The 26,744-nt window shown below is 44.6% G+C and overlaps 1 protein-coding gene across 2 annotated transcripts in view; it reads right to left on the bottom strand.

Moving 5' to 3' along the window:
* Positions 1-378: 378 nt before the first annotated feature.
* mapk8ip1b (mitogen-activated protein kinase 8 interacting protein 1b) overlaps positions 379-26,744 on the bottom strand; it is a 37,892-nt gene continuing 11,526 nt past the window's right edge. For both annotated transcript variants that reach the window (XM_042062296.1, XM_042062297.1), the window contains exons 2-12: positions 26,100-26,214; positions 17,437-17,679; positions 12,594-12,675; positions 10,668-11,756; positions 8,536-8,611; positions 7,195-7,367; positions 6,636-6,739; positions 6,214-6,330; positions 4,535-4,605; positions 4,299-4,397; positions 379-3,616 (exon numbers count right to left, since the gene is read on the bottom strand). In XM_042062296.1, the coding sequence (XP_041918230.1) occupies positions 3,544-3,616; positions 4,299-4,397; positions 4,535-4,605; positions 6,214-6,330; positions 6,636-6,739; positions 7,195-7,367; positions 8,536-8,611; positions 10,668-11,756; positions 12,594-12,675; positions 17,437-17,679; positions 26,100-26,214 (2,242 nt within the window). In that variant the 3' untranslated portion in view covers positions 379-3,543. The remainder of the gene's footprint in view (positions 3,617-4,298; positions 4,398-4,534; positions 4,606-6,213; positions 6,331-6,635; positions 6,740-7,194; positions 7,368-8,535; positions 8,612-10,667; positions 11,757-12,593; positions 12,676-17,436; positions 17,680-26,099; positions 26,215-26,744) is intronic.

Genomic DNA, 26,744 nt, shown 5'->3' with positions numbered 1-26,744 from the left:
GTCTGTCACAGATTATGGAGTGAAACCTGTACCACCTAAAGTGCCGTCCTGCCTGCGATCTAAGAAGGAGGGAACCTATCGGCTGATGGAGGAGGAGGACTGGTAGTTTTCAGCAATGTTGCCTCTTCACTTCCAGGCAATGATAAATAAACTCATCATGAGCTAATGCATTTATCTGTAAGTGTGGCCCTCCGTGAGCACTACCACCATGCAGAAGCATGACATAGTTTTTCATTAATTTTCCATCACATATTGTATTTTGATGATATATTTGACCCAGATAGTGTGATAACAGCTGATTATTACCATCATTAACGTTGATGAGCACACATAGATAAAAAGATCTGAGGGCCTGAAATGATGACAGGACACAGCACATACTGCTCATTTCTTTTTAAATAAAGATTAATTCCACACTCCAAAACAAGGAAATATTAAATAAAACTATTTCCACTGCAGCTTGAATCTATACAGTATTCAGTTGTAGTACTTTCCACTTATACAATATGCATATATACATGGCATATTGTTACATCGTCTCCTGTTCCTCGCGGGTCATCAGAAGTAGAACATACCGAGGAGGAGGATGGTAGGTCACAAAATAGAAAAACAAAGTATGTCTTCAGATATGGCCACTTGTTCTTTTCAAAGTTCTTTTTTGGAACATGAAATGGAATAAAAAACAAACTGTATCACGTCATCTTTCTTGGATTCCAATATTTATTTTCAGTTGAGGGACTAGGCAGTTTGATGGGAACAGCAAATACTACAGTGTAGAGATATGCTCTTACAGCGCCGCTTCTGCACAAAAAAATGATTTTAATCTGATATTGCATTACAGTAACCCTGATGGGCCAATGTCCAGACAGCCACATGAATGGGTTCATTGGTTTGTCTGGTGCTAGCCACTGGTCATTTCATGGATGAGAACATTACACGTGTACCCACAACTGGGCGAAAAAGCCACCTCCTCTGATCATTTGTGGTGGAGTATGAGTTGTGGTCGAGTGATGTTGCCTTATTCAGCTCGCTCACTCTTCAGCCCACTATATGTCTTCTGTACATTGGTATTCACATTAGAGTGTTAGTTAAAATGAAAATAAACATTTGAATCCAATGAAAATAGAAGTTCTGCACAAAATAAATAAAATCCTTTGAAAAAATCTTAATATTCTCATGAAATAAACAAGTCTTAAAAATATTAGCCTTTCATTGCATTCATTAAAAAATCTTGGAACACTGAGGAAGATGGGCAATTGCATTTATAGCCAGATATATCATTCCCATGGGGTGGGGGAAGATGCTATTTGAAAACAGATTCTTTTTCCATCGATAGCTCAGACTCCCTGTCCTACTTCCCCCTGCTGAATAATGGTGCTCTTTCACATGGAAAACTCATGAATGCCTGTTGAGATACTTAGTAGTGAATTCTTGAGAGGATTTTGTAAAATGTATGCATGTATGTGTGCAAAAATCCAAATTGAAATTGAAATGCTGGACAGATGTTTCAGATGAATTCTAATAACAGGGACCCTGGAAGGGAGCTCTCTCCATTACTCTGAGGTAGTGGAGCAGAGAGAGAGAGATCCTGACCACCCACGCCAACACTGCTCATGAACGTGTTCATTCATCAACATGTTCACTCATTGAATCATTTATCAATAACAGCAGAACAATACTCCCCCCTCCCCCCGACCCCAAAATGAGTTTGGTGGGACAAAAGTGATGTAACATGAGGTGAGGTTGATAATTTCATGCTATGTGTCATTAATCAAGAAATTAGTTTGACAAGGCCAAAAAGTAATAGTATAGGTGTAGAAACTTAATTCACTTTTGCACTTTACCCTTCATCAAAGTATACTCAAGAGAGAAATCTAGAGATAACTTTCAAACAGTCACTCTGCGCTCATAAAATTAGTCAACACACGGAATATTAAAAACAGAATGTACTGTAGCTTGAAGGCCCTTTCTGCAGCCTGCACTCCCTCCCCATTGCCACTGTTAGATTTCCAGAAGCTGGTTAAGGGTCCCCTCGCATCCAAAAACATCTCAGTAGTAAAGCCAGCACCCAGTGAACAAAAGGGCTCTGTTAGGGCGTTTACCCTGCTGCTGTGAGGACACTTACAGTTCATAGAACAATACATTGTGTTACAGGTAAGATGTTACATTAACCATGTAATTCCTATGATAGAGGCCAAATAGGTCAATGGCACAGCATTGTCCAGCTGTCCACAGCTCAGTCATGTACTCATGTGAGCCCTACACTCGAGGAAGCTTGTGTACCTCCTGTAAACCCCCACACTTCACACGTATCAGCACAACTAACGGAGTACTACACACCATGACTGAAATCATAACAACGGTTATGATGTTATGTTAACGGTTATGCTTGAGTAATGGTAAAAAGAGGCACTACTTGTGATTCTTCTGAAAGACACGGAGGAGTCTGCTTTGTGCTTCCCAGGCAAGAGCGAGGCACCCCACTAGGCTTGCTGTCAGTATGCTAGCAGGACAGATGTACACTTCCGTGTGAAGAGGAGTTATGGTTATAGTTATGGCTATGCCACTTCATGACATTGACAGTTTGATATTTGTGTATAGAGCAAAGTCACTGCAAAAGTATAATAAGGAATGACCTGACAGTAAGCTTTCTGGGGGTGATGAAGCAAGGCAGAACTGGGATTACAATGCAGGTTGGCAAAATTATCCCTTTATACATGGTGTACAGTGAGCTAAGGCTTTCTTTCAGAGTTCTAATCTACCTTGAGTTAAACCACTGATGTTTGCAGAGGAGAATCAAATCAAATCCAAACCATTGTGACCAGCCCTTGCAGCCCTAAAGCTGTAGGCCAGCCTTGCATCATCCCCATCAGTGTGGGCCCTCTACTCTGCCTGGAGGAAAGAGAAAGAGAGAGAGAGAGAGAGAGAGAGAGAGAGAGAGAGAGAGAGAGAGAGAGAGAGAGAGAGAGAGAGAGAGAGAGAGAGAGAGAGAGAGAGAGAGAGAGAGAGCCCATCACTCTTCCCCATTCACTGTGCAAACACACGCATGTGCCACTCTCATGCTCAGGGCCTCATCTCACACAAACCCAGACAAAAGAATAACAAACAAACAGCAACAAATCAAATAAATAAATGTGTGGTCAACTTCTGGTCTCCATCATATGGTGATTGCACACTCTAGCTCCACTTGCCGTTACAATCTACATTGAAGGTGCGTCCATCTTACACATGCCCCCTGTATGGTGTCGGCTACCTCGTGCTTGCTTGAGGTGGATGGACCGATGTTGAGGCCACCTATAGTATGGGTTGTGTGATGACTACACAAAGACACCTGATAGCCTATGAGACTGTGCTAGGTAGAGGGCAAGCCCTGTTTTTTTTTTTTGTGGTTGTTGTTGTTGTTGTTCTTCTTCTTCTTTTTGTGTCTGTCCAGCTTTGTCAAGTGTGTTAGTTCTTGCTTTTGTCTTTGTTATTCTTTGTCCGTCATGCAACTTGTTATAATACACATTGCTGTACAGGGCTGCTGAAGAAGGTAGGTTGGGACTATTCTAGGTAGATATCTTCTGTGGGACACGTGAACTCCACAAACTCCTTATAATACAACTGGAAGGCTTTCCTGTAAGAGAGAGAGGACACACAGTAACGTCAGACAGACATGAGCACAGTGCAAAACATATGAGATGAGAGACAAGGCACCATTTAGTATGGTGAATAGTCTATGTATGTAATAATGACTTTACACAGATAACTGATTTAATAATTAATCAGCGCAAATAAAGAATGGCAAAAAATAATGAATTCAATCTCAAGTAAGGGATATTGTACTGTATAGAACGCCAGTCATTATTGGGAAAATAAGTTCCGACAGGGCGAACCAGGTCTTGCCTCGCCCTGAAGGGACTTATTTTCCCAATAATGACGTTCTATACATTATTACATACTTGCCAAATCGAAAAAATAAACTCCACGATATGTTTCTTTACATTTATTTGTTACCGTTTCGTTGTGGCTTTTGCTGAGAAACAAATAGTTCGGAACACACGCTGAACTTGAATCAAACGTTCTATAGAACACAGTTGATCAACCGTCTGCTTTCACTTTTGAATGAAAATCCGTTGCCATTGACAGCGGTCATTATTTAGAGGTCCTCATAAACTGTAAAAATAGGAGGTCCTTAGACGAAAATAATGACCAGTGGAACTTTGGGAAATCCCATTCAAGTCAATGGAGCGTTCTACTTGCATTGTGAAGAGCCGTATAATAATCATGCATAAAGCTGGAAAAGATAAGCAACTCACCCCACGGACTCTGCCAGAGGCTTGGTGGAGTGTTCAGACACGAATACATGACAAGCAAATCTTTGATCTGCTGGGTGCTTGGTGATGAACCCAAAATACCTAGAGTAGAGTAGGAAGAAACATACCCTCATTAACACAACACAAAACAGGAAACTCAGTTCTACAAAGTTCCTTTGAAAGTGTTTTCTTATTTTCTTTCTTTTTACAATAACAGAGCTGAAAGCCATTTGACCTACTTGTTGTTCTTGGGATGGTAACCACAGAAGGAAATGTTCTTCAGGTGGAAGAAGTGACTACACTGGCTCTCCTGTTTGAGCACAAGAAAGCACACTGTTACTGTGCTCTGACATTGACAGCAACCCATATAAAAACCATTAGCACTGTCTGGCCCGTGTTTGTGCTGAGGTATACATCCTCGGACCTAGGAGACCAAACATTATGGAGCCTCACACATCTGGTCACCAAACTAAACAGAATCATTCTCTCGACACTTGTGGCCACAGAGTTTATATCACAACTCGAATCCACTAATTCTGACCTCTCTCTTCCATACAGGAGAGTAAACAACTGGCCACATATGGATGGGCAAATCCAATCTGATGTGTATGACCTCCATATGATCCTCATTTACATGAAAGCAGTAGTTATGAATGATGAAGCCGCAGTAATCAGTTTTCATTATGCTATGGCATTATAGAACCACAAGAGGGAGGCATAGATCAGTGGATGATTTTTGTACGAAATTTCTATGTGAATGCAAATGACCGTTTCATAAATGTAGTTCAATCAATCAAATATCTCAGTGAAACTCCTTGACTGATTGGTGATTTTACAAAATGTATCTATTTGTAAATCTGTAAATTATTTAAGTTATGTACCAGGAAATCAATCAAAGTGGATGTGATTTATTAGTTTCATCCTTGTTAAATAAATACCATACACACAGCCTCTATTTGTAAACCCATATTCCTGCAGAATGGGTGTAGGAATGAGGATTCTATAGGCATGTTAACTGACTGAGACGCCTCTGAGAAAATGTTTATGTAATGAACTGGCTATAATACAAATGGGCTTCATTTGTGTGACTCATATTCTTGAGTGAGAGATTGATATGATGAGGGTGAGGGAAACACATGGGGTAGCTGGACAAATGCACAAACACATTTACATTGTGTGACGGAAAAGTCAGAGACAGATATTTTATGTTGCCATATGCTATAGTGCCCTGCATCCACATGGGGGAGACAGACCATAAGAATATTCATCCATCTACGATAATCTTGTGTAGACAGAATTGCTGTGATTGTATCACAATGACATTACATTATTTTGCATGAACATCTATGAATAAACAGTTATTTTCATTTACAGTAATTATATAATGTTTATTTACAAACATGGACTGTATTACTGCAATGATGTCTGTGAGACTGAATTGAATAGATGCTTTACAATGTGTCCTGTAATCCATGCACCAGTGCAAAAGGCATCCAATCATAACTCAGCTGACATGGTTTTTATCAGGGAACAAAGATACAAGGATAATATCTTGGATCAAAGATGTTGAAATGATGTTCAAAGATGATGAAAACAAATATGTCTGTATCCATGCTATTATTTAGTTCTTCGATTGATTATACCTCAGGGACACTGGATTGCTCCTGTTAGAGCCTAACATAACAGCCTGCACCACATCCACACCATACATCTACTAACCTATACATTACATACATGTCAAGTACTTCAGTACTTCAGTACTGTTTTCCTGATTTTTATCCAAATGGCTGTGTGTGTACACATAATATTTACATATTGTGTTGATTTATTATTGAGTGTGTGCATTAATGTATATGTGTGTGTATTATTGAGTGTGTCTTTTTGGCTGTGGGTGTGATGATTATATTGCCATACTCACACTCTCATAGGCTCCGTAGTCTTCTTGTACCACAAGCTTTACTCCCTTCACATTGATCTCCAGGATGCAGGAGGAAGGCGGGTTATACTGCACTGTCATTCTCCTATTGGTGGCAATCTGGAGCCAATCAGAGAGACACACATCTGAGCTGGCACACAGGATTCGCTGACATGCGAGTGTACAATGTATATCAAGAATATATCTGTAACACTTTCCTACAACAAAAACCAGCAAAAAGACAATAGTATATACTGTAAATGAAGTTAAATTCTAAATTCTACATTCTAAATACCGTGGAACTTATGATGTTATGATGTTATTGAATATATCTGCTAGATCTGTATGGATACTGTGGACTGGGCATGTCTCGGTGGTCAGAGACAGCTTAGAAAGAGAACATGAGCGTGATGCCTCTGCCATACCTTCTGCATAGCTGCACACAGCACATCGTTGCCTTTATGATAGGGCACTTGGACTGAGCCCAGGAATTTCAGCCTGTGCCTCTCTACCCAATCACTGGTTTTCACTGAGAACACACACAGAGAGAGAGAGAGAGAGAGAGGGAGAGAGGGAGAGAGAGACGGAGAGGAAGAGACCCAGGCATGGGATGGGGGGAGAGATATAGAAAGAGTGATACAGAGAGAGGAGAGAGGAAAGAGAGCAAACACAAGCTTATTGAGAGAGCTCCTGAGTAAACTCAAATCCCTTCAAACACCTGCGCTGCTCTGCTCTGTCGATGGGAAGAAACAGAGCACAGCTGGACGCGAGAGCTAAAAATAACATCCCAGAGACGTGGAAATATGTGTCCTCAGCAAGTCCATTACTTTAAAGCGAACCCTTCACAGCTGTGTTTGAAAGCCAAGTAAACGATGAATCGCTAAAAAAAAATCAGCACGACCACAATCTCTACTGGCTAACCCCCGTGGCAGGCCATTTCACAAAGAATAACCAAAGGAGGAAGGATGCTGTGCTGTGGCCTACCTTTTAAGTGCTCTGCATCTTTGGTGATCTCCGTGGCGTAGTAGGCAGGGAAGATCCCGTGCGCTCCTGACCGCATGTTGTAGCCTTCGTACCAGTAGTCCTCTCCCTGCACCAACACCAGCAGGGGGTCGTCCACTTCCAGCTCCAGCTCATCGTCATGGCGGGGGACAAACCTAGCAGGAATACAGCCACAGAGTGACCTCTGATGACCCTGGCATGGCAACGGTGCAGTGTAGCTATTCCTGTCACCATTAACCTCAACAGTTTCATCTTCACATTAGAACCACAATACACAGTGTTACAACAGTTGTGAGACTGACTGTTAGCTTTGTAACTCACAGAATGATATCACTGTAACCGCCTGGCTTAGTTATTTACAAACAAACCTTTGCAATCAACAGAGCTTTGTACAGGAATGTTGATTTGGCCATTGCATGGTAGGTTTGCCACATGTTATTATGGCTGCCAATATGTTGAGGGTGGTGCCCCCCTCCCAAAGTGCTGGGACCACTGCACATGGATAAAGGGGCTTTTGTACTGCTGTGAAGCCCCCATCCTCCCCCTATCCCTCTCTCCCTCCCTCCCCTCCCCTCCTCCTCCACGTCTCTCTCTCTCTTCCCTCCTCAGATGCAGTGTAAACATCCTGGTGGTGGGGGAGAGGAGGCCCTGGTGCATGGGACATATCCACTGGCACTGTGCTCAGTGAAGCTGGGTGGGAATGTGGTAAATAACTGACATGGAAATCTGTACAGTATATACATTTATATAAAGGGGGAATTGCTGAGCATCAAAAATGGATTATGTTCCGTTTTAAATGAACTCCCCAAAAACTTTAGAATATGTCACATTTAAGATAATTGTGTCACTATAATTTTTTTTTCTGGGGAAGGACACCATGTTTCCTTCTCTAATCATGCCCACCCAACGCCCCGGGACAAATCTTTATCCATCCTCAAAATCCCTCCTCAATTTCTCATCCCCTCCTTTATCCTTAGGGCTGGCCATTTCGGTCACTCTCTCTTTCTCTCTCTAATCTCTCTTTCTCTCTGTCCTTCTCTGTCTCAATTTCTTCCTTCCTCCAACCCCCCCCCCCCCCCTGTCTCTCCAGTCTCCCTGGCCTGAGGTGCAGTGAAATGTTTCAGTCGCTGCACTGATGTTCAGCCAATTCAAGTGGAGCGCTCAGGTGTTACTCCCTGCAGATTGAGGTCAGCTCAGCAAATGGGAGCGGAATGCTGAAAGGCTGCAGGCAGCACAGAAATGTGTTTATTGTCAGATCCTGAAGTAGGTTGTGAGTTGTGTGTATGTGTGTGTGTGTGTGTGTGTGTGTGTGTGTGTATTTACCTGTACACTGCTCTGTGAGTCTGGTCTTTCTCCTCTCCATTAATGATACACGAGTAGAGGCCAAAGGATTCTGCACCTACAAAGAAACACAGAAACACAAGATTGGTGATTTTATATATGTGTATGGGTGTTTGTGTGTGTGTGTATGGGTGTGTGTGTGTGTGTGTATGTGTGTGTGTGTGTGTGTGTGTGTGTGTGTGTGTGTGTGTGTGTGTGTGTGTGTGTATGTATGTGTATGGGTGTGTTTGTGTGTGTGTGTGTGTGTGTGGGTGTACTCATGTACAGTACATAATCATGTACAAGGGTTACTACTACAGACTAGCGTGAATGTCATTTTACTCTAAATCATGTGTGTTGGGGTAAGAGGCAGCCCGTGGGAGACGTGTGGGTCAGGACAGGAGCATAGAGGTACTATATAGAACACAAGAGAGGAAGCATAGAGGTATTATATAGAATGCAAGAGAGGGAGGACTATTCATTTCAATGGCCCATGCTGGGCTAGCTACTTCAGCCAAAGACATACAGTATCTGAATTCACCACAAGCATTTTTTTCGAAATGGCGATTCACAGGGCTCATTTTCTGGCACCATCTAGAGTTAAGTGATTAGGTGCCACCTTGCAGATGGAGACAGCGTAGATTACAACAGTGTGTCGTCGATGCGGATTGGTGGTTGAGCTGGCCATTTCCTGCTGGGAGGATCAGTCAATCCACACGGATGACATCACTTGTGGGCATAGGAAATGTGGCACCTAATTGGCTTGTCTGTGAAAATGGTGCCAAAAGTGAGCACATGTCGGACGCTATTTTAATAGAAGGTGGCAGCCAGCTGGGAAGCTAGCCCTCCAAATCAGCACCCCCTGGTCAGGGGGGATGCCAGCTGTTGGCCAAACTGCCAGGCTGCTCAAACGAGTGCCTACTCCTTTGACAGAGATCAGAGGGGAAGTGGCATAAGATCAGGTCAAAGTAATCACCCAGTCAGTGGACACACACACAATTACAGTGGACACACACACACACACACACACACACACACACACACACACACACACACACACGGCATGAGTACCGGTAATTAACCATTCTGATGAAGAGTATAGACGACTGTTGTTTTAAGTGTGTAGTTAGCTTAGCAGTTGTGGCTTATTATCAGGTGACTTATTGGTGGCCTGAGGAGGTACCTGACAGATAATCAGTCTTGTTAAGCGCTAAGGGAGAACATTCCAAGGACTGTTCCTGAATCAATGCCATTGCCAACAATTATCCACTACATATTTTGGATTCAACTACTAAAAAACATTACCCCATGAGCACATACACAAAACCAAGCCAGCAATATGAGACATGGCTGTTCTGAATGAGGATGAAGGGGCTGGATTTGCATGTGCAAAGGCTACATTTCCATTCTGCTCCAGAAACCTCAGGCTACAGATGATTGGTGTGACCAACGCAGCATAGGCAAATCACAAGACCTGATGTTAATGGAGCCATTCGGACAGAAAGGACAAGGTCTAATGAAGGGTACTGTAAATGAAATCACAGCCATGTTTAAAGCCAAGATGTGTCCTAGACAAACCGAAAGGAGAAAATCTCATTTATCAGGGTCCATGCTTGGGCTAGAGTTCCTTTCAAAACAACCACACAAGTCACTTCAGATTTCAACATGACTTCTGAGAGCATGCTCCAGTTCCTAGGCTTCCAGTCTCCCTATAACTCGTCTGGGCACAAATGTCTCATACTCTATGTTTGAGGATCGCAGGAGCAGCCCTGCTATACTAGCATGCAGAGCAAAGAGAGGATGGAAGGAGGAGGGTTTTATTAAGGGGCGATTGCTGCTCTCTGGTGTGGTAAAGTAATCAGCACCCATGGGTGTAATCTGAGCTACAATTACACCCACTTGATCTCCACACAGAATCTGTGCAAATGAAAGTGTGAGAAAAAACATGCAACCCCCTCTCTCACACACACAGATTCACACACGCAGGCACGCACACACACACACACACACACACACTATGGCAATTGTGTAATATATTGTGTATGAACTTCACATTAAAAAACATTTCTGTCACAGATGCCTGTAGAAGCTCTATGGTATATTCTCCTAGTTGAGACAGCAGAGTCATGACTCACTGGATGAGCGTGATCGGCCATTCATGAAGACGTTGAGGAACTTCTTGGTGAAGGGCAGGTCAGCCTCGGGGGTGGAGTCTTCTGACAGGCGGGCGGTGGCCTCTCGTCTGACTCCTCCCACCCGCGCCCCCTCCTCCTCCTCGTCCTCGTCTTCCTCGTACTCCTCCCCGAGGGCGGACTCGTACGGCGAGGACACGCAGTTGTCGTAGACGGTGGCTGAGTCGCTGTCATCGCTGTAACCGTGGTAACACTGCCGCAGGCTGACCAGCTCCAGCTGCGCGTGCTCGTCCACCACCAGCGTGTACTTGACCGAGTCGTACGAGAGGCCGCTCGCCTCCGAGCTGCTCATGGAAGTCCGGGCGGCAGTGGCAGTGTTCCGGAAGGCCCGGGACAGACCCTCGTCCCGCGCCTGGGCCTCGCCGGCCCCGTCCACTCTGTCCTCCGCGTCCTCTCCGTCCTCCGCGTCCACGTCCACGTAGCTGAGCTCGGCGGCCAGCCGGGCGTCCCTGGTGCTGAGGTCCAGCGCGGCGGTGGACGCGATGCAAGACGTGTAGGAGGGCGGGAAGAGGTCCTCGTCCTGCTCGCAGATGGCCGGGTTGGGCTGCTCGTACAGCGGCGGCTGGTAGGGCGGCGGCCCCTCGTTGTCGGAGCTGATGGACATGCGGCCGTGGTCGGCGGTCTGGGACAGCATGGGTGCCCGCTGCTGCTGCTGCTGCTGCTGCTGCTGGTCAGTATCAGTGTCAGTGTCCTGCTCGGGCTCTTGGTCCAGGGCCTCGAGGCTCCGCTGCACGGGCGTCAGGTAGATCTCCTCGGTGGGCTCCAGGCGCACGTCCGTGTGGTAGCGGATGCGCTCGCGGTGCGACTCGCCCGCCGCTGAGGCCTTGACCGGCGGGGCGGGGGGAGCGGTCTGCGGAGGCGCCGGCGCGTGACTCTGTTTGGACGAGACGGACCGTTTGTGTGGAGCGTCGGTCGAGGTGCCACGGTCTTTCGTCTGTGTCCCACCGCCTCCTCCTCCTCCTCCTCGTCCGTACTGCTGGACCTTGTCCTGGTCACTCATGCAGATGTGCTCGCGAGGGGGAGATAGCTCGCCTGGGACACACAAACAACCAAACAAACAAACAAACAAGTAAACAAAGAGGACTGGGTAGCAGTGAAGTAACGAGTGTTAATCCCTGGTACATTTGCCATGCCCTTCACTCTGTGTTACATCATAATCCAAAATTAAGATCTGACCATAGCGACAGTGTCAGAGCACTTAGTGACCCCTACCAGATGCTGACATTCATCTGCTTCTACCTTTCTAACGAGCAAAGAGAGGGTTGGCTAACACACACAGCATGCTAACTGGATTATAAATACAACTATGAATTTAACTTTGTTTTACAACAAACCTATTTAGTTGTCCTACCTCTGCCTGCAGTTATGGAACCATTAAAGACAGAATCCCCAAAGCGCAGTGTGAAGCCCTTTGAGCCCTTCATGTGGGATTACTGGGGCATCTGTGCTCGCCCCAAAAAACATGTGGCGGTGCCAATTATGTCTCTGGGGCTGGCACTTTCTGATATGTTGGCTTTGCCGTTTGTGCACATGTCGCTCTCAGATGGCCCAGTGCTGACTCATCCGGCTGCTGGCGGACCAACATGGCTGGCTGGCCATTGTCGCTAAAGCTACGGCACGACAGCGGCAGTGCAAACTCTCACAGCTTCTGTCTGTGTGCGCCGGTATTTACATTCACATCACAAGACTGTGGACACGTCTGAGCTCTAAAGCAACAACTACAGAAGAACAGCGGGAATTGGAAAACAAAAACAATTCTTTGTAGTTCAAGAGTGAAGAGTTGCTTCTCAAAGCACTACCACGAAATGTGATCTTTAAAAAACGTTGTTTAGTGTGAAGTACTGTGAGGGAGGCGTGAACCAAACTCACCAGTTTTGAGAGGGGAGGATGAGCGAGAGACCAGCTCCTGCCAACTGTATTTCTTCCCAAAGGAGTTGTTGTTGAGTGTGTCCTATGTGTCAGATCCCAGAGAGGGAGAGAGGAAGAGAGAAGAGACACGGTTTGAGTAAGGGATCGGGGGATTCAAGGGAGTGTGGGAATGAGGGAGGGAGGGAGGGAGAGAGTGAATGAGAGTGAGAATTTGGTAGAGTGAGCCAATGAGAGGGGACGGTGAGAGAGTGGTGAAACAAGACTGAGAGAGAGATTAGGAGAGAGGGAGAGAGAGAGAGAGAGAGAGAGAGAGAGAGAGAGAGGGAGAGGAACTTTGCAAGAGAGATTTTGGCCGTCAACTCCACACACTCTTTCACACTCACACGGAATACAGAAGCATACACCAAACCAGGCTTTTGTCTTGTTAAATGGGCAGCATTCCTTGGGAAGGGTCCATGTGTAGAATTTAAAGGGAACAGGGGTCTTTTTCTCACATCAGATCAGATTACCCCCCCACCCCCCCACCCCTTTCCAAAGCTGCCTCACACATGCACGCAAACACACACACACACACACACACAACCAACGGAGTACATACATACAATTTCACATACTAACATGTGGATATACGCAAATACATACAATATCTCTGCCACAGTAGTCTCTAAGTCTCTAAATTGTCTTTAATTTCAACAAGATTAATTTCAATTTGAATAAGAACAGTCGAGTCCCTTACACCAAACTTCTGTTTTTATGAGTGTCATCCATGACATGTAAAAGGACATCTTACAGAGGGCCAGGACATCACATGAGGGTCAGTCTTACAAATTGAATTGATTAACTGAGACTAACACAGATTCTTGTATGTGTCATTTCAGTACACATACAGCAGTTACATGAGCAACGATTACGTATTCACAAGCTGCTTCCTGGAAATAGCATCAGTCATTTTACAGATAATGGGGGGATTTTTACCATTTTAATCCTTAATATTCCCATTGCTGGAAAAAAAAAATAATCCTGCTATTTGTATTTTTTGTATTGGGATTGTAAACTCTCTGCACATTCCCTTTTTGGAAATATTTTTCCAAAAGAACATTCATGAAATAAACAGAAGTCTTTGTTTTCACGCAGGTGTGTTGTGTTACACACATACTAGTGCATTTGTATGGTGTGTATATTTGTGGCATTATTGATAGGTGTGTTGTGTTACACACATTCTAGTGCATATGTATGGTGTATGTGTATTTGTGGCATTATTGATAGGCTGGTTGTCAGTCTGTGTTACACCTCTATGCAATGGTATTTGACTCTTTAAAGAGGAAGGGTAGTTTGGCTCCTCGGCGGCAGCTGTGGTTGCGTGTGTGCGCCTCTGTGTGTATGTGACGTGTTTTTTATGGCCCAAACATGCCACCCCCCTCGTTCTGCCACCTCACCATCCTCATTCGTACCGTCCTCCGGGTCCTGAGTGAGTCATTCTCATTGATGCCACCGCCTAAACTGTGGTCCGTTTCCATGGTAACCATGTTGTGGCGAGGGGGGTGTTGGTGTGAATGTGCGTGCGTCACGAGCTTCGGAGCACGTCAGGTGGGCCCGGATACAGAAACTCACAACCTCCTGAGCTACTGTCCAACAATGTGCAACTAGAATCTCAGCCTGTTCAATCATGGGCCATGTTACTTCTGCTAGTTAATGTAATGTTAATGTTAATGAACAAATGAGGTTTGCCAAATACACAACCAAGATGCACTGAATGCCTCTCTCTCTCTCTCTGTATGTGTGTGTGTGTACATGTGTGTCCATGTGTGTGTGTGTGTGACCCTCGGCTTAAACGGCTCCCCAGCTCCTCAGCCATGTGTCTCCTGACTGCAGTGATGAATGGTGATGATGATGGAGGTGGGGGAGTTGTGCTGTCCTTCCTCACATGGGGGTGCCACTCTGGGGTTGCTGGGCAAAGCTCCCGTTCACAGTAGCAGCCGAACACTCGTGTGGTTCCTGCGCTCTGGCTGAGAGTGACGAGCGTGCCAGCTGTCTGCTCACAGTTGGTGTCAAGTGAGGCACTATGGAAAGTTTATCCAGGTGGCACTACGCTTTCCCCCAGGCCCGGGCCAAGGCCAAGGCCGAGGCTGAGGCACACGTGTCCAGATTAGGGATTACACTATCAGAGAGAGAATCCCAGGACAGGGGCAGCTGGTCAGTCGAACTGCACCTACTGACACTTACTGCAACATACACCCCGATAAGGCCAGGCACATTGAATGGCCGGTGTGCATAGTGAAATATATGATTAAATATGCTTATTAAAGTGTAGTGTAGTAACATTCATTAGCATCCTATTTAATTATCCTACTATTATTCTCATCCATTATTACATTCATTTACATTCTTATGGCCATGAACAAAAGGGAATAAGTGTCTGACTAGCCCTAGCAGTGTTGTGTGTCTGGTGGGGTTCCAGACCTACATTATTCAGTCAGGTAGACCCAGTCTGGCAAATCCACCTAGTTAAATCCACCTCAACACAAATACCACACTGTCACAACATTGAGTCTTTGACAGGGAATGGTCCAAGTAGGGTGTGTGGAGTCCTTAATTAAATACAACCATTTGGAAAACAAGTTCTCCATTAGAATAACCTGATTTTAAAATGTACTTTTTCAATTAGCTAGGAATTCTTTTTTAGATTAATGCTAACATAATTGACCTTAACTGGGTTGCACAACTTTATATTTGTCAGGAAAGTGGCTTTTTACTAAACTAAACCACATGTCCTCGAACATCTCTGGAACAGGAACATATCTTTCCCCTTCTACCTTCTCATTAGACAAGACTCCATCAATCTCAAAGCCAATCTGGACATGTGTCTCACAAACACTCTTAACATGTCCACACTCATTGCTGCCATTGAACTGAGAGGGGCAGATTATAGGACTGGTGATTCTATCGCTAGTTAAAGAGACTGAGGTTATCACGGCACCTATTGAGTAAAGTCTAACTCATTCTGTCATATTTAACCACTTAATATTTTTAAAACTTAAAAATGTTTTCTTAAATTATAGCTTGCTTTGTGTTTTTAACTGGTTTCTGTGACCATCATTTCTTGGACCCAAACTGTTTAGTGTCCTACCTTTGAGTTTGAATAACATTAGTCTGTTCTGACAACCTTTCATCTAAACTAGAAGTACAAGCAAAGGGGTCTAATCCTGTTAGTGCTCTGAAGCATTCCACAGACAGACAGAATTATATAACCAATACAGTCAAACTTAATAGTACATCAAAACACGTCAGCGCCAGGGTTGTCAAGTGACACTGCATTCCCTGCTCCACACCATAACCGACAACAATGAAATCGATTGTGGGTGGTCGGAACACGATGATCTCACTGAATATGTTTAAGTTTAGTATTCATATGATTGGCCGTTCTGAGGTCACAACACCATCACAAGGATCGATAGGGAGGACGTCTTGCTCATCATGGAGCAGATGGACTCTTCATCACTGAGCATTGCACAACTACAAACCCCTGAGGACGGTCAGCCAGGCAATTATTCCAATGAGGCGACTGCAGATTCCTTCACATGACAGTCACTCACCACTCACCAACACACAGTGAGACGCACACAGAGACACACACAGACACACACAGACACACACACACACACACACACACAAAAACAGGAGCTCACAACAGACAATCACACACACACACACACAAACACACACACACACACACACACACACACACACACACACACAAATCAGAGAAGCCACTGTCCAACTACTTTGAAAGACAAGATCACAAAGAGCCAAATATAGCGCTTCTCTGATTGGTGCGATGACAGCTGAGGTGTGAGTCAAACTGGGTGTGTGTGCATATCTTCCTCAGATGAGCTTTTAATACTGTCTTTCTGATAATTTGCCTTTAAAACCCAGTCACACAGCCACACACACAGACACACACAGCCACACACAGCCACACACACAAATACACACACACACAGACAGACACACACACACACACACACACACACACACACACACACACACACACACACACACACACACATACATACACACACACACATACAGCCAGTAACACACACACACACACACACACACACACACACACACACACACACACACACACACACACACACACACACACACACACACACACGGTAAGGAGTGCTCAGACCCATGTCCAGCCCTATGGATAATCTACATGGCCATGGCAATCCAAGTTCATTAAGCCAGGAGGTCAGTCAACTCAGTGAGTCAGAAAAGCGAGTTAGACACAACCACACAACCACACACAACCACACACACACACACACAGCCGTGCCCGGCAGCGGGCACATATGGCCCACTCCTCTACAGCCTCAGTCCCTTAAACACAGTCACACGCTAGGCTGTATGCACAACACGACTCGCGAGAATCCATCTCCAAAAGGCTTCACACAACCACAGCAGCCTCCCTCAAACAACGGATGAATACACACACACACATTCACACTTACAACCAGATACATAAACGAAATGCTATGAATCCATTAATGCAATCACGAAACATATGTGTACACACAAAATATCCTTTTTATTCCTCTATCTCCCAAGCATCCACACAGAAGCACACACACAAACACTTATCTATATGTCTATAGTTATTACTTATATCTTACACTAACATCCGTAAAACATTAGAGCACAATGCATGTATAGCCTCAATAACAAGTGCACGTATGGTCTGTAGACACACATATATACAGTACACAAACACACACAAACACACACACTATTTTTAGCTCTGCATTTTGAGCGTTGACAACAGCACCAGGGGCCATACCTGCGTGCGAGGCACCTGTGGAAACAGGTTGAGTGTGGTGGGTCTCTTGGGCCGGTAGGTATCCATGGCGCCGGGCACAGGGTTCTTGGCGGGCGCTTTGGTGGCGGCTGGACAGACTTCCTGCTCGCAGTTGCCGTCGGCAGCATCTATCAGGTCCAAGTGAAGGATCTCCGACTGGATGTGTCCCACTGCGCCTGCCTCCACCTTCCCCAGGCCACTATTGGCTCCCCGCATCACATGAGCCTGCGAACGATTGGCCAGAGCAGGCGTCAGTCACGCAGAGAGAGAGAGAGAGAGAGAGAGAGAGAGAGAGAGAGAGAGAGAGAGAGAGAGAGAGAGAGCGGGGAAAGAGCAGGGAGCAAAGTAAGGGAGATGGAGAAGCAGAAGAGCATTGAGGGAGGGAGAGAGGGAGGGAGAGAGGGAGGGATGGGGGGAGTGAACGAGCCAATTAGAACGAGCTCTGACATCAGACGCTAACACTCTCACTACTGGCTAATCCAGACTCCTTACTCTAAACATGGCAGCGGCTGAACCAGACTCACAGAGAGGAGAGAAGAGGGAGGGAAGTGGGGAGGGGAAGAGGAGGGGGGGGGGAGGAAGAGGATGGGGGAGGAAGGGGGGAAACCACACTCCACACAAGATCTATTCACACAGGCTGTTTACCAACTCCACTGATGAGTGAAGCGCTCATCGCCATCCTCATCAACACTTTAAAATGGCTACTTCTACGCACAGCCCTCTACAAGCCTCGACCAGGCAGACAGTAGGAGTGAGCGCGTCAGAGGAGGCGACGAGGAGAGGTAGAGAGGAGAGGCTGCCTACATGACATGAGGAAAGGCAGGCAGTATCTATAGCAACCAGCCAGTGATGCAAACAAAACTGGCTCTTTTTTAATGACAACGGTAACCATGTGTTCATCACACGCACACAGTATGTTTTAAGCCATCCATGGCTAATTTATAATTCACATCCAATCATGTTTTAAAGCATGCAGATTGCTGTGATATGGAATGTGAACATCTACTGAAACATTCATTTCATGGGTTGATTTCAGTACTGTGAACCAAACTACGGGGTTGAAGGGCACTAGGTCACTGTGTATGTGTGCACTCGCCTAATTCGGAATGGATTTCCCCAAGCTATTCTCAGACGTGACAAGCTCTGACTCAAGCATACACACACACACACACACACACACATACACACACACAAACACCTATTAGCCACGAGTATGTTTCTCCTCATTCAGAAAACGAAGACTGTGTTTCCCATGGAAAGTGTAGAAGGGGCTTTATGCATGAGGGAACACTATAATGAGGTGTGACACATGTCAACTCTTATTGGCTAAGGAGCAGATCAGCTGACCTTAGGTTGGTGTCCATGTTAAGCTGTTAAGAGCCTTTCAAGCACACAGATCATGCTTTTTCACTTCAGCTATGTGCTAGCCACTCAAACTGAACCTGGTGTACACAAACAAAAACAAACATGAACTGTCAACAACATGCATCTCACAACACTACATGAAAACTAGCATTTGAAACCAAATTAGAAAACAATGGGTAGTTTATCATGAGCACCAGTACAAAGGCATTAAAATGATCCACAGAGCCATCCATAGGCCTAGCGTACTTACACATCATTATCCTAAGAGTAGCCAGTCTTCAATTTGTAAATTCTTGCCACTTGTTATGGATATAAGCTAAAATGGTCATAAACAACAGTGAAAATACCTTCCCATACCTTATCTCAAGGTCTTTAGTGGAAGAATAGACTAAAAACCTCCTGAGAGACCATGCAATACTGCAGTGCAATACAAAACCTGGATGTACAACAATACAAAATTGTCTAACCAAACACATGGCTTACACTGGAATAAATCCATATCTTTAATGAAGCAAATCTATTTACATGCAAATTGACAAAAAGCTGTGTTTGAATAGGTGAATTTCCCAAATTGTAGCCTACTGTGATTATGCTGGCAAACGCACATCCTCTGAATGTGATGATGGCTAATCCGATGCTATGGTGCGATTATGTCTGGAGTCCTACATTTGTATGCAGTTCACAACAATCACACAGAGAACTGCAAACCCTACAGCCAAGACTTCCCCTCAAGCTAGACCAAATACTCAAGATATTATGAGCCGACTACAAATCTGCACTTGATATCATTCCAGATTAGAACTAGATTAACAACACACAAACAACAAACAAACAACAAACAAACCACAACCACACTCATTTCCATCACACAAGCCTAAAATAGCCCTGTAACTGCATGCCTGGTCAGATATGCAGAGGCTTTTTGAAACATGAAAAGAGCAGACAAGGGAGACATGTCCTGCTCTGGACCATGTCATTGTTTCCATTGCCCTCCTCAATTCCATAAACCTCCATTGACTGAGCTTCATCATGGGAGTGTGCTAGACTGGATCAGCTGAGCATGAGGGCGGTTAATCGATGGAGTTGTCCCTTTCTCTGGCAGTGGGGGTGGACTGGAGCTTTCCTCTGCTTTTTATGGGTGTTTTTATGCGTGGTCCCTTTAAGAGCCCTGGCCTGTTGCTAGGCAACAAGCTGGAGACAGGGCAGGGAGACACAGCACTGCCTGAGGATTCTGATACTTGTCCAAGCCCCCCACCACATACATACACACACACACACACACCATACCCCCCAATCATCTCCATTATGCTGCATACTACGTAGTACATACCCCTGGGGGGGGACAACAGGTCCCTGTAGCCTTACAACTCAAACCACCCACCATTCACTGTATTTTCCAGTACTGGGCAGCTCTATAGAGGCACTGTGTTTGGAACAATACAGGAAACTAGATCACGTGCCGATGAGTAGCAGTGTGTGTGTGTGTGTGACTGTTTGTATGTGTGTGTGTGTGTGTGTGTGTGTGTGTGTGTGTGTGTGTGTGTGTTTGTGTGTGTGTTGGGGGGGGGGGGGGGGGGGAGCTGGAGGCACTGAGAGCTGATCCAGCACACGATGTGAGCAAGAGAGTCATTGTCAACACCAGGAGATCCAGAGATGATGAGCCTGGAGGTGTGAGTTTATAGTTTATAATATGCATCATGTGACCCAACACATCAGGAGAGAGAGAGAGAGAGAGAGAGAGAGAGAGAGAAAGAGAGAGAGAGAGACTGAGAGACTGAACATTCTTCACTTTTTCTCTACCAACCACACATATTAAAAACGAGCATCACAAAGGCTCTCTTCCCCACAAGGCCATCTGGAAAATGGCATCATTTATCCAATGCAGAAAATAGATCAGTGATAATACTGTCTCCACTCAATACAACATTCTTACTTTTCAGTTGTCACATGCAAGCTAATGGATGCAACAGGATATTATGGATGGGTAGACAACAGACAACAGCAATACACATCCACTGAGGCTGATCAAACTGCACTCCAAGTGCATGGCAGGATTCACTTTGTCTTTGGCAGTAATATATTTTGACCCACTGACCCGAAGCACTCCCAATAACAGCATAAAAAATGGCCATTCACACCTGCTGTCACATGACCAGCTGACCCTAGTGAGCATTACAGCCACTAATGCATCCCAACATCTCCTGGGACCACATCCATTCAGTCATTCATTCATTCATTCATTCATTCAACCTCTCCCCTCCTTTCCTCTCCTCAGGACCAAGCTAGCTCTCCCTGGGGCACACCACCTGTGTCTGCTAAAGTCTGTCCCAAACACACACACACACAAACACACACACACACACACACACACACACACACACACACACACACACACACACACACACACACACACACACACACACACCCACACACACACTGCCCACGCCCACACAGAGGAAGATGACCTCATTTCTGAGCTCATCATCCTAGGGGAGACACAGAAGAGGGTAGATAAGAGAGAGAGGGAGGGGGGGCGCTCATCAATTATACAGGAACACACATTGGGACACAGCGGTGGAGGACAGACACCAGCACACAGTACAGGAGCGCTGTCTGCTACCCCAAGGGGGGGGGCAAAGATCCCTCGGGTGGGGTAATAATGGGGTTGCGGTGGAAGCAGCCATCCTGGGGGTAACTATCACTAATGACCCAACAGCGGGAATCACTCAGATGGGTCTGAAGAACATACGGTGCACTGGGCCCCATCGTGTGTGTGCGTGGGTGGAGGAGAGACCATCGCGTGCGTGCGTGGGTGGAGCAGAGAGACAGCAGCACAGGCTGGTGTGTGGAAGGAGGACACATATTGATCAGAGGTGAGTGTGGGGGGGTTGATATGTAGGACAGAAGACCTGCTGATCCGCATTAACAGGCTTCTACATGCCTGACCTGCATGCGTGAAAGGGCCAGGAAACAAAACACTAGGAATTCACTTGGACATTTGGACACTACTTACATATGTGCATTTCAGCCACACTGTCGCTGCTCCCATCATGTCAGGGAGTAATGAAATGCTAGAAATGGTTTCATGCATAATGGTGTGCGCTGTCACCATGTCTCCACATCTTCCCTGTGCTGGCACACACACACACACACACACACACACACACACACACACACACACACACACACACACTAGCGAGCTCCCTGCCTCTACGTGGTCACAATCAGCCACATTGTTATCTCTCAAATACAATCCTCTTTGTCTGCCATCAGGGACCGAGAGATGAGAAGCGGAGGGGAGAGGAGAGGAGAGGAGGAAGAGGAGGAGGAGGATAAAAGGAGGGGGTGGGCATGAGTCAACCAAAACATGGACGGAGGAAGAGGATATTTCCATGGCAACTGCGTCTCTCTTCTTTTCAAACCTGCAGTATACGTCACAACTGAAAATACACATAGGGCATCACCAAAACTGGTCAGATGGAGAAGGAGAATGCACACGCTCAACCCTTAACATGCATCGAGGCAGACAGCACTGCATCCAATCCCTTACAACCTGTAACAGACAGCACTGCATCCAATCCCTTATCCTGCAGCCATAAAGAATATTCATTCGTCAGAGAAGGGAGAAATACAGACTTATTATCTCTTATTAAAAACAGTAATCAAAGATAACTGTTTACCACAGAGAGTTTTGCCTTCAGTCGCCCTCTACAGCACACACAGGCTATAGCCCTCCTACACAATCTGGACCGTGGTCATAACATCTACATCTTATAACTTATTCCCTGTTATACTGTATATTGTTCTTAAAGTATATTTTTTTCTTGTTTGTTAAGCAATTCTATCATGTTTACATTCTTGTCTTTTCATAGTCATAGTTAATATTTAATAATAAGCAAAGTTATTGCACTGTTCAATCCCTGCACTGTTCACTTTTACACTACCACCATTGCACACACTCTGCCATCCTTATCATGGTCAATGCATCACATGGTCAGTCCATACCAGACCTTTGTAATCACTTCACATGCTCTTTACATTTTTACATTTCTGTGAGTGATTTTATGTATGTGAGATATATGTGTGTATGTGTGTTTGTTGTGTTATGGTTGTATAAGCTACTGGATGCCTACAATTTCCCATGGGATGAATAACATGTCTATCTATCTATCTATCTATCTATCTATCTATCTATCTATCTATCTATTTATCATCTCTACTGTGGAGCACAGAGTCTTTCTCCATGTTGCTACATTCTATTTGTTACAGACTAACCACCGATAGAATGGAATGCAAGCAGCTTAGCGTGTAAAGAAGCACAGAGTAAAACCATAGAGTATGTGCGACTGTCCGCATTAGAGATACTGTAAGTAGCATTAGCCTTCCTCTCTACCTGTCACTTAGCTGCCACTCCTTACAGCACATGCACATCTGAAACCTAAACTATACTGGAAAGCTTCCTGATTGGCTCATACAGTTGGGATCTGTTTAGTTAGGTTCTGAATACAGAGCCCTAGAGACTCTCACAGACAGAAGAACACTTATTTTCAATGGCCTGCTAACCTGAACATCCCAAATATGAGACTTGAAAGAAATACCTTTAACATTTGGTGATTTCACACTGCTAGACCTATTTATTAACATTCCTCAATCAAAAGACAGTATTTTTACTGACTGCTCTGAGCCTGATATAAAAGCAGGGTAGCTACACACTCTGATCTCCGAAACGTCTGTCGTTAATACAGTTTTTCTCAGTCGCTTTGGTGCTTTTCTCAGATCAGAATGAAAATTCTCATAATTATTAGTTCAACCTTCACAACATTTAGTCATTTGTGCACATCATAGTAGCAATTTCTCCTTCCTCTGAACAAATTGCAAATGGACATGTATCAGTCAGGGATGGATTACTGCACGGGCCTACTGGGCCCAGGCCCAGGGGCCCAAGGGGTCAGGGGGCCCTGAAGCCCAAGCATGGAATCATTGCCTCAGTATCAACAAATCAGGATGTAGGCTATGAATCTGTTTGAATTTAGTATTGGCCATCCCCAAAATGCACCAGAATACAGGAAATCACATCAAACAAATTATTTTTTTTCTGGGAGAGGACCCCTAAACCCCCCCTCCCACATATATAACAATTAGTGGGGGGCCCTTAATACATCTGGGCCCAGGGGCCTGAAAGTTCATAATCCGCCCATGGTATCAGTTGCTTTGTCATGTCAGTCAAAATTAACTATACTTATGGATGCTGAATAGTCATTCCCAATAAAACTAATAGTCTTCATTTCATTGCTTGAGTCATTACATACGAAATTGGTGAACTAGTTATCAAATTCTGTCACAATGCTGTAGAATTGCAAAGAGCATATACAGTAAAAATGTGAAACGTACATATTCAGTGTCTTGTATTCACTTTCCTAACTACAGCAATTTCTAGCTTTACTGTAGTTTTCAAATGGCTGTACAAGTACTGTATAGTGCTGTGTTGAGCATGTTCAGGTAGTGTCACGAGTTCTGACCTTTTTTTTTGCATGGGAAAACACTGAGAGAATAAACTGCCATAATGAAAACATGACAAAGCCATTTGACTATCTTGTTTATAAACGATGGTGACAAGACTTCTCATTTTGATGACACTGGCAGTTTCATTGACATAAATACTTGCTTTTGAGGAATGGACTATCCATTTTGAGCATGTGACGTGCTTTTGCAGGTTATCCACTAGGTTTTGCAGTTTGCACTAATTGTTTTGAGAAATGCACTAACTGTTGTGCAAATGTTACAGTAATAGTGATGTGAGAAAAGCACCAAAGCGACTGAGAAAAACTGTAAATATATCAACAGATCAGAATGAGCGGCTACTCTGCTTTTAATTTGATAACCTCCTGGCCAGCACCTCTATTTGGGTGTGCATTCCTCCTCCACACTTTCTTGAGAGCCGGATAACCACTATATAACTGGAACACACATTGTCCTGAGGCTCTTTACAACTAATAAGATATGCACAACATTTTATTTGATTCCTCTCTCTCTCACACAAAAGGGAACATCCATTATAACTATTCTTGTTATGAACAAAATATTCCGTTTGTGTGCCTTCAACACATAGTGGGAGACACAAAACCTCCATAATGAGATCCTTGTAGCCTCCTGGAGGTTTCAAAAGGAATCGCATTATGAGGAGCACAAAGACCTGTCGGCCCTGAAGCCACCACACCCTCACTGCTCTCCCTTGGAAAATAAGCAAGCGACCTTTTACTTGTACTCACCAAGGTGATTGGCCTATAGTGAATGGTGGGGCGATAAGCCATGAATCATTGCACAGGGCCAGGCTTAGAATAGAGGAAATATATCACCTTTCCCTGTCTTAAGGACAGGGAGGTGTATTTTATTCACACAGAATATTAATAGCCTTCCACTTGCCCGTCTATGAGCAAAGGCTCTTTGGTTAATATTCTGGGTTCTTCACTCATGCAACACATCGAAATATGGATTAAAATATGCATAAAAGTAGGACTGCATCTGTCCCACAGAGAAAAAATAATTAACCTCAAAAATAGACACGGTCATAATGTTATCTTGTTTACTGGGGGAACAGTTCTAACAAGACTAACTCTTTGATAACTTTGAATGTAGTTATATCTATTGTGACTAACAAACCATATTATAAATTCTGAATCATACCCATGAATAGACCATACAATATTGTCTATGTGTAGAAAGAGAGCAAATCATCAAGTCAATGAGAGCAATTAACAATCCTCATGTGATTTGCAGAATATTTGCTCATTTATTATTGAATACTACACCTCTTGAGGCAATCTACCTCCACAATATGGTAGATACCGTTATGCATACTGCATGAAAAACGAGGAAATAAGAGACTAAGGAAAACATTCTGGGATGGAAGGACTCCTGGCAAAAAGTGATTGTCATTCAGAATGTCCTGGTTTTAATACTGTTTACCTCAAACATTCTTTGATGTTCTGACAGAAAAAAGTCCACACTTTAAAATTAGCCAGCATTCTCCCCCCAATCTTAAAAAGGGACATCAAACACTCACCACTCACCAGGCACTCAAATTCAAGGGGAAAATTAAAACAAAACTGCATGAATGAGCTTTCTACAGCTTAAAACAATTAAATCTGCATGTCTTCTATTAATCAATAATGTCTTCTATTAATATTTCCCAACTGTATTTTTTGAAAATTGCACAGTCATGCAGACCAGACGCAGCAGCAGATGCAGAAGTGTTAGGGTCCCTTCAGGCCGCTCCTCACCTTGATGTCCAGTTGGCTGTTGCAGTTGAGACTCATGCCTCTCTCGTCGGTGATTTCGGTGATCTCAGAGAGGTCTTCGTCCTCAAACTCATCCAGACTGATGTCGTGGGTCAGCCTGAGGGAAAAGGCCGCATGGATGGAACACTAATTAATCCGTGTGCAGTCACTGCACTACACATCCTCCTGATCCATATTCCTAACACTGCTGAATTTCCGCTCTATATCTGGAACATTATGCTCCTTAACAGCTAGTATAAGTATATAGTATATATACTCTTTTGATCCCATGAGGGAAATTTGGTCTGCATTTATACCAATCCGTGAATTAGTGAAACACACTCAACACACAGTGAACACACAGTGAGGTGAAGCACACACTAATCCCGGCGCAGTGAGCTGCCTGCAACAACAGCGGCGCTCGGGGAGCAGTGAGGGGTTAGGTGCCTTGCTCAAGGGCACTTCAGCCGTGCCTACTGGTCGTGGTTCGAACCGGCAACCCTCCGGTAATAAGTCTGATGTGCTAACCAGTAGGCCACGGCTGCCCCTGCTATAGATCTCTTCTTGAAAAATCATCATTCTGAGCCAAATCTCACAAAATCTGAAGATTGCTAATAAACAGTTTATATACAGTAAAGCAAAGTGTTT

Source organism: Alosa sapidissima, chromosome 14, assembly GCF_018492685.1.
Source record: "Alosa sapidissima isolate fAloSap1 chromosome 14, fAloSap1.pri, whole genome shotgun sequence".
NCBI classification, from domain to species: Eukaryota; Metazoa; Chordata; class Actinopteri; order Clupeiformes; family Clupeidae; genus Alosa; species Alosa sapidissima.
Note: the sequence above shows the minus strand (reverse complement) of the source record. Positions and strands in the feature narration are given on the sequence as shown.